At 43.0% G+C, this 9,351-nt stretch overlaps 1 protein-coding gene and 1 non-coding gene across 2 annotated transcripts; one reads left to right on the forward strand and one right to left on the reverse strand.

Annotated features, from left to right (window-relative positions):
* Positions 1-452: 452 nt before the first annotated feature.
* On the forward strand, positions 453-4,998 carry heyl (hes related family bHLH transcription factor with YRPW motif like). Its single transcript, XM_062529700.1, has 5 exons — positions 453-577; positions 2,688-2,754; positions 3,220-3,303; positions 3,450-3,531; positions 3,840-4,998. Exons 1-5 carry the CDS (start codon positions 498-500, stop codon positions 4,475-4,477), a joined length of 951 nt encoding a protein of 316 aa, XP_062385684.1. The 5' UTR covers positions 453-497; the 3' UTR covers positions 4,478-4,998.
* Positions 4,999-7,766: 2,768 nt separating this feature from the next.
* Positions 7,767-7,919, reverse strand: LOC134073272 (5.8S ribosomal RNA). Its single transcript, XR_009937268.1, has one exon. It is a non-coding gene; the product is annotated as a 5.8S ribosomal RNA (ribosomal RNA).
* Between the last annotated feature and the right edge of the window lie 1,432 nt (positions 7,920-9,351).

Raw genomic sequence — 9,351 nt, forward strand, 5'->3', positions numbered from 1 at the left:
CAGTTAAAGAGAGGATGCTGTAATAGGGATGTGTTAGCTTGGATTAATGCCGAGGCGGTCCGTATGGATACGGAAAACTACAACTTCATCTCGTAAAGTCAGCCTCAACGCAAAACAGGCGAGTGTCACAGAAGCGGGGGTCTGCTTCACAGAAGAGGGGAAAGGCCCAAAGAACCTTAAGGCTGAGAGAGGGAGAGAGACCGAAGGTGGCCCTTACCGTGGTCATTTTGTGCCAATGTTTGGAGACAGGTAGAGAGGAGACACAAAGCGAAGTAACTCAGAGAGAAGAGAAAGAGAGAAATTGACGGCCGAGTGCCCTCACTCTATCGTCCTGTGTTGGGACAGGAGATTAGGAGTCACCTGGAGCACACACCTTGCTGCTCAAATAGAACCGTCCATCCTGCTCTCCATCTTTCTTCCTATCCATTCATCTATCCATCCATCCATCCATCCTTGAGGAGGAGAGAGAGAGCGAGCGAAAGAGAGAGAGAGAGACGATGAAGAGACCTCATGACTACAGCTCTGCTGAATCAGACACAGATGAGCTGATTGATGTGGGCCAGGAGGACGGCTACTGGTAAGAGCAGGGACACAGGACACACACACGCATCCACACATCCCACCTTGACCTGTGCAACACGAGGCTGAAGCTGCACCTCATCAGGTGTCTAACGGCACGCTGTGCTATTCACGGGGAAAGCACATTTCCGCTGGATACTTTGTCTTCGTGAAATGAAGCACAAGGCATCAAAAACATTTCATAAATACCGATGTCTTGAAGTATGGAGTCGTGTCTAATGTTTAGTTTTCAGATAGAGTTTAAATGTTAAAATGTTGCAGCATTTCTGTTCATCATCGTCAACTGTTGTTGTGGCTGTTAATGTGAAATGAGCCATGCCTTTAGCCAGGTGTTCTCAGTTCTGCTACTTTTACGTTCTAGTAACGTTTTGCCCCTATACCTGATTGAAATAAGTCTCATTTAATGGTCATATAGCCTAAATCAGGTGTGCATGCTCATGTGTGAGTTTGACTGAGAAGTTTAGTTATGGAAAAAATGGGAAAGATAGAGGGAAACTAAAGCAGAACAATAACACTGCCTTTAGATGACTGAGGAGCTCAATCAAGAATTTAAATAATTAGAAATACAGTTTGACTCCAAAGTCCATTAGTAGGTTTGATATTATACTCAGAAGTGTGAGTGAGTGCCTGTGTTTTTGGTAGGAAATTCCCACTGGTTCATGCCCCTATACACTAAACTGAGCACAAACATATTTGGTTGCAATACATTTAAATGACAATCAGTGATACGATTTTTTTTGTCACTAAAATGCCACACAGATTGTCTTGTAATTATGAAGTCGCCTTGGGTATTGAATATGTCTCCTTCAGCCGCTCTGTTAAGGGACGAGAACACAGCATCTTGTTTGTAAAGAGACAGAAATAGGGAAAATGATGCAAGCCATGCTTATTGTATTTGACTTGTTTTTCTAAAAGAGCATTTCTTCATATCAACGTGGCACCACAAATCCTGGCTTTGACAAACAATTTGCAAAAATGCTGTTCCGGCCCCCACTGTCTGGTTTCCATTTTTGACTTGTTCTAAAAAAACTTTTTTTTTCTTTTTTGGTCTTTTGGTGGGTCTTTGTGACAGTTCTGAGGAGTAAAAATCAGGAGCAGATTTGGGAATGGTTGAGAGCAGAGATGTGTGTCTTTGATATGTTCAGCAGAGAGGCTAATTGTTTCTTACTGGTTTGAGCTTTCATCTCTGGAGGATTCAGATGCAGGTTTTTTTTTTCAAAAACTAGCTGCCAGGGCCACTTTGTGAGTGTGACAGCTCTCTGTGTGTGGACAAGCCATGCCAGAGTGGAGAGTCCATATATAACAAGAATATAAATGTATCTAAATGTACTTCTCCAAATGCTCCTATTAAGCACCACATACATTGTGGTGGAAGTTTGATGGATGTACCAAGACGTTGTGCATGTGGTCTGACCAGACCGTGTGTGTCTTCAAGGATTCACAGTTCCAATATACTGTATAACTTATTTCTATATGCCTTGTTGTGTCTCCAAGGGTTACATGAATCTATTCACAGTTCCAAAATACTGTATAACTTATTTCTATATTTCTTACTGGGACATATAGTCTAGAAAATGCTTTTGCAACTTAAAAGAGGTGTAGCATGTCAGCCAACTGGAAGTAATGTCCAGAAACGTGTTAGAGGTAAATAATATAATTTCCTCTCTCTGCTGGGCCCTCCTGTGCCTCTCTGCTCCCAAAGACAAATTAGTTTGAGCCTGACGATGTGCTAGGCTGTTTCTGCTTCTTATTAGAGGGAATAATGACAACAATATGAAGTGATTTCAAAGCTCATGGCTGTCCTCTTCTCTCCCCAACTCTTGTTCCTCTTTTCTGTGTTTTTTTCCCTCTATCATTCTCCATCGCCCTCTCAATGGTTTTCTTTTTCTACTTATCCTTGGTGGTCCACTGCCATTTGTTTTCACGTTTCTCTTTCTCCTTTATCTCCCTGCATGTCTTCCTCTGACTTTGTCTCTTGAATACTCTCCTCCGTGTTTCTGTACTGTATGTCCTACATCCTCTTTTTCTTCACCTGTTTTGGTCATGTTTCCCCATCTTCTTTTTCTCTCCCTGTGCGTCTGTCTCTCTGTTTCGTCCGTCTTTGTCAGTCCTGTCACAGGGTCCGTGTCCCCAGGCAGTACGTCTCAGGTTATGGCCCGAAAGAAGAGGAGAGGAGTGAGTTCACATCATTCTATCTTCCCACAGGTTTAAGAGAGTCCTAGAATTTATTCTGGACAGCACTTATAGCCTTACATGAGCATAACATTCATTATTCTGTTCAAGTAGTATCCCAAAAAAATCAAATAACAAAAGAAATAAGTAGATGTGTCATGTGTAAATATGAAAGACAAAAGTATGAAATATGAAAATATAGTATGAAGGTTTCATTTATCTTATGCATCTTAAGAATGCACAGTACCCGACAGAACACGCATGGCTCTTATTTTACTTTTCCAACATTTTGGATTTACTATTATGATTAAATCAACATGCAATGGTGTATTCAAACATTTTGGCACATACTCTTAGAAACATCAAGTGTGGCAATCATAAATAAAACCGTTGCAGAGATTATTTTCAGTGACAGATACTGACATTCCCCTCTCTCTGACTGGTGGTTTCTTTTGATCCATGTATCAGATCATCGAGAAAAGACGGCGAGACCGGATTAACCACAGCCTGTCTGAGCTTAGGAGGCTTGTACCCAGTGCCTTCGAGAAACAGGTCAGAGGCTGCACAAACACCAGTTGAGGAATGCATCTTCATTGCAGCATTGGCCCTTCTGAAAACACTACATATAATGAAAATGGCTATTGCAGGGCATAAAACTGAACTGATTTTAAAAAAAATCTTGTCTACATGATTGTCAGGGTTCCTCAAAACTGGAAAAGGCTGAAATTCTACAGATGACGGTGGATCATCTCAAACTGCTGCATGCCATGGGAGGGAAAGGTAAGATTTGATGTTGCTGTTTAAGACTTTTTTTTACTTTGAAATCTAATGTGAAATGGAAAGGGATTTCAGTCTTACATTAATTATTGCCAATGGTCGTAATCATGTAACATGAATAAACCTATTGAAACTGATATTGAACTCTATGTTTTTAACTATGAAGAAAAGCAATGATGAGACAATATTGCGTTGAAACACACCTCTACCATTTAAAGAAAATGCTACTGTGATAGAGATGAATGTGTTAAAAAATGTGTTGATAAACACTGAACAGTCCAATGAGCCTTCCCTCGTTTCCTCCTCCCTAGGCTATTTTGACGCCCACGCCCTGGCTGTGGACTACCGTACGCTGGGGTTCCGTGAGTGTGTCGGGGAGGTGGTGCGCTACCTGAGCTCCTTGGAGGGCTCCGAATCGGCCGACCCTATTGGAGCGCGGTTGGTGTCCCACCTGAGTCACTGTGCCAGTGAGCTGGACCCCCTCCTGCAGAGCCCTGCCCTGCCGTTCCCCCCCTGGCCGTGGGGCTCCTTCCCTGCCCTCTCCACGCCCCCCTCCCCTGCTTCCTCTCCCTCCTTCTCCACTGCCGGCCGACGGGACCTGGTTCCACACACGGCGACGACCCTGCTGGCGTACCCGTCCCCGGCGCTCCGCGTGGGGCCTTTGCCAGGCGCGCAAGGCTCCCTTCTGAATGTGGGGTTCTCAGGGGTGCGCAGGGTACAGTTGATGCCATCTGTGACCCACAGACTGTCTCAGAGGTCCCCTGAGGACTCAGTGGCGGCTCCACCTATTCATGCGGTCACGCGTTCTGCGCCCTCCTCTTCCCCCAATCCTCAGCAGACCTCTTTCCGGCCCTTCGTCCCCGTGGGGTCCCCCTCTCCTCAGCGCAGGGGCACAAGTGGGTCCAGTAAGCCTGGACAGAATTGGGGGACGGAAATCGGGGCCTTCTGATACACTGTCTTTCATCAGACTCTATACGATGGTGCCCAAGTGGCCATGGACACTGCGAGAAGACAGTGAGAAGAAAAATGTGACTGGCATGTTATGACCTTATCATGCACATCAGCTATCAAGGATAACCTATTAGGTTACCAAGGCAACACCTTTCAGTTATCATTCCACTAGCTCCATCGGTACTGTATGTGCTGCACATCCAAAGGCCAACAGTCAGTCTGAATATTACAGCCACGAGAGACAAACATGGAAAAGGTGGATCATAGAACTTAGTCATATACTAAGGGCAGCACACTGCTGCTACAGTACATTTAAAGGCAGATATTGTAGTCAATTAACAACACCATTTCCCCTGATACATGTTTGAACTGGATGGATTGGTCACTGTTAAGGATAAGCAGAGTTGTCAGCGGATTGCTGAGTTTGACAAAAATTGTTTAATCATTATTATGATTTTTGCCCTTTATTTTGTTTTATTTACTCAATTCAATTCATAATTTCTTTTATATTGATCCACTGATAAAAAAAAAAAGTGTTCACTAAGAGTGATGAGTGATTTGAGTCTGTTTAAATGTGTATGGATTCAAGAATACAGAATGTTGAATTATTTTTTTGCAAAGCAGTGATATATTTATCACAGCAACACACAAATATCACTGACCTAGGTTTCCCATATGATATGAGTGGCTTGCAGTAGCCATGTTCAGTTGAACCAAGAATACGTGTGTTGCACTGCGGCTGTAACACACACCTGCAGATAATGCTGTTTTGTCACCGAGATCAAATGAAGCCAGGGAAGATGGCGGAGTTGTGCTCAGTCTAGTTTGTTTTACCATTTCTATCCACTTTAAGAGGGTGTCCAGCCTAGTATCCAATCTTAGCAATGTGGCCTAATGATCTTAATAGCCCGTGCTCTATTGCCAACTTGAAATGGGTTTCAAATGTGTAACCTTTTTCTTCATTTAACAGATACCTACTACAGCCTGAACTCTCTTAACTGCCCCTAGTACAGTGAAACACACAGTGCAGTTGGCATGATAACTGTATATGATTTCATTAAAATAATAATTTACTCTCAAACAAAAATCAGCCAAGGGCATAGGCTACCAATTGAGTAATGACTGTTGCTCACTAAAATGCACAGTGGCAGACTATGGACAAATGAAATGTATAGAGAGGGCACAGACTTTAATTGTATTACAAATGTAATTTTTAGTCAGCAATAATAACAGGTTAGAACATACTGGCTGCTTAATGCCGAGAGCTGTTAACTCTCTTGCTTTTTTGGTGAGTTTGAGTGTGTGTGTGTGTGTGTGTGTGTGTGTGTGTGTGTGTGTGTGTGTGTCTGATGGGAGCGTTGTGTCATTCTTCAGCCACAAAGAGAAAACATGGAGAGGGCTGGTGGACTAGCGCTGTTGGCCACAGGAACCACGAAGAGGAAACAGAACAGAGCTCTCTCTGTGTCATTCACAGCACGGCAGAATTCAAATTACAGTCAGCCTTAGTCCTCCGTCAGTCTCTCCTGTACGCACACGCCATGCACATACACATGACCATGCACGAAAACACACTCCCATTATCTGTCTTCCTCTGTAGCGCACAGTTTGTTCTATACAGGTGTATGTCAGCCTTTCACTACATACTGTATATGTGTACTCCATTCATGTCCAATTTTCTGTCATGTAAACAACACACACTCATGCTAGACTATCTCGTTCCTTCACACAGATAAAGCACTCACCACAAGGGATGGCACACATAGCTGTTTTGTTTGTTTGCCCATAAGTAAAGGCTCTGGGAAAGAGACTGTGGAGAGCCTCTGCTGTGCTGATTACATGTTACCCATATTGTATGTCTGCTTCCACCCTCATGGCACCATAGCCAAAAGCAACGACACCCCCCCCCACCCCCTTAAAAAAATGTATGAGTAAAAATGTAAATATATTTTTTAGATTGCAACATTATCTTCCATGTCGGCGTAATAATGCGTGCGGTAGACGGATTACAGCAACAGGAAAAGATAAGGTGCAGAATGTGTGTACTGTAGGCTATGTGTGAAGGAAGAAAGAAGGTGTGTTTAGTAGGCCTACTGTATGTGTCAGTAACACAGACAATTAGTGAGAGCCAAAGAGACTGTTGGTGTGATTACTGATTAGGCATGATAAGAACACCGACAGTGTGTCAAGAAACCCTTCAGAAAGCAGTATTTAGATAACCTGACTTTCGCCAGATCCTGTAGTTCGCTGTCTGCTTCACACAAGGATCTGGGACTTCTCGATAGGAGATGTATTTCTGAAGGCGGGTCCTTGTAAAACATCCTCGCATGTGATTTGATAAACCACTTGCCTGTTATCTTGAATGACGTGCTAGGCTTCTTCAAGTTCTTGCCAAACCCGGTCGGAAGAAGAGTAAAAACATCCTTGCCACCAACAAATGTCTTCAAAACTATTCTCTGAAAGAATGAATACTCGATAGATTCGACAAAACGGTTGAAATAGCAGAATCAATGTCAGCACAAGACTCCTCGCTGCGTGCCGCCATTGTTATTTGAATCAAACACTCGCTTCGGCGCTCCTGATTGGCTGCTCATTTTTTGATCACTGTGGCAGGGGTTTGGATTGCCCTCGCGTCCAGACCCTTGTGTGGAGCTCAGCGAAACGCCTCTGGTGGAGCATGGCGGAACTACAAGGGTCTGGCGAGAGTCAGGCTAGTATTTAGATAGCTCATATGCAATAAATAGACAAACAGAGTATACAGTTTGTATTATTGTACAGGTGCATCTAAAAAATCCATTGCCCTGCACAGACTGAGAGATTAAAGAGTCAGAAAGCAAGCCATAGGCTGAGTCAGCCTGCAAAGCACCAGCCGCGGGTCCCCGATCTGATAAATAGATACTTTATTGATCCCCAAGGGAAAATTCAAGGTCCCAGCAGCTTAAGACACCACACACAACATACACTACAATGTAAACAGGAAAATACAAAGCAAATCAACAAATCAACATGACTAAAGGAGCAGTAAAATACTAGAGATAAAGATGTGCATGAATGTACTGAGGATTGGTACTGTGATCCAGTATGAGGTATGAGGTGTGTGTCAAGTTGGTAGTGCAAATAGGTCCAACAGTGCAACAGTGCACGATTAAATAGTGCACCTATAGTGACCAGCAATAAATACAGTACAAAGAATATGAGCATAGTAATATAACAGTACTAGTATAAATATATGGACCATTAAGATAAACATAACATACAGTAATAATATAAGATATAGATTGATGGGAAAGCGACCCTTAGACAGGCGTAGCCCCGGGATGGACCCGGGGCCGCATGTGCATCCGAAGTGTCGATGATCAATGTGTCCTGCAATTCACATTAATTCTCGCAGCTAGCTCCGATCTTCATCGACGCACGAGTCGAGTGACCCACTGCAAAGAGTTGTACTCGTTGTGTGTTTTAAGTAGACATTTAAAAAATCAGGAGTTTCAATTTCCAATGATTAAAAAGGCGTGCAATATTTCATATGATGTGTAATTAATATATTATATGAAAGTTTTACTTGTAAATGTACTCTAAATGTACTTTTCCATGATTTTTTCAGATGCACCTGTATGCAATTAGAAAAAAAAAACCCTGAATACTGCAAAGAGAACAATTCGCACATCAAAGCAATAGGATTACAAGAGACCATAACAATTGTGTATTTGTGATTATATGTTTATGTTTGCGTGTGTTTGCGTGTTTGTCCGTTGATGTTTTGTGACGTGCACCAACATTGGTTTTACTGACTCATGTAGGCTACAGTGTATTTAAATAAGCTGAAACAGATGTGACACATATTTCATCAGGAACGTGTGTGCTATGCACATCATTTGGTGAATGGTTATGTGTTTCACTGAAGTGTCATGTCTCTGAGCACTGGAAGGACATGCAGTCACAGGAGAGAAGATTCATGTGCAAGTGTGTGTGTGTGTGTGTGTGTGTGTGTGTGTGTGTGTGTGTGTGTGTTCAAAGTAGACAGGCTGTTGTTGTGTGAGTGGCATGTTAGTTGTGTGTCTTCATGGTCACCACAGCTTCCAGGCAAAGAGGCCACAAATACACAAGTCTGTCTTTCCCACGGGGAGGGGCTGGGGGAGAGAGACAGAGATGGAGTAAAGTGGAGAGACAAGGTGGTGGCAGAAAGGAGAGAGACCAGCGGAGGAAAAGACAAAGGGGAGAGGGGCAAATTAAAGCCAAAAATCAAACAAACAAGAAAAAAAGTACAGCAGAGTCAGAACACACACACACACACACACACACACACACACACACACACACACACACACGACTGGGTAGTTTTTTTCCCCGAATCTTTTAACATCAAAACACCTCACTTGAATACGTCTGCAAATATTTGAGGATACTGCTTAATGCTTTCCACTCATGAGAAGGTACCAAATGTCACAGTCTGACACTGGCTTAAAAAGCATAAACAACTTTTCAGGTTGATGCTGTACACTTAACATCCAACTACCGATGACACCACCATAATCGGCTGAATGATCACAAATGATGAGTCTGCCCACCTAGCAGAGGTGAAAACCCTGACATCTTGGTGCCAGGACAACAACCAGCTGCTCACCGTCAGCAAAACCAAAGAGCTGATGGCGGACTACAGGAGGCAGCAGAGGAGCACACATTAATTTATATAAGGGCACAGCAGTGGAGAGAAGAAGAAGAAGAAGAAGAAGAAGAAGAAGAAGAAGAAGAAGAAGAAGAAGAAGAAGAAGAAGAAGAAGAAGAAGAAGAAGAAGAAGAAGAAGAAGAAGAAGAAGAAGAAGAAGAAGAAGAAGAAGAAGAAGAAGAAGAAGAAGAAGAAGAAGAAGAAGAAGA

This window comes from Sardina pilchardus, chromosome 24 (genome assembly GCF_963854185.1).
Source record: "Sardina pilchardus chromosome 24, fSarPil1.1, whole genome shotgun sequence".
Lineage (NCBI taxonomy): Eukaryota > Metazoa > Chordata > Actinopteri > Clupeiformes > Clupeidae > Sardina > Sardina pilchardus.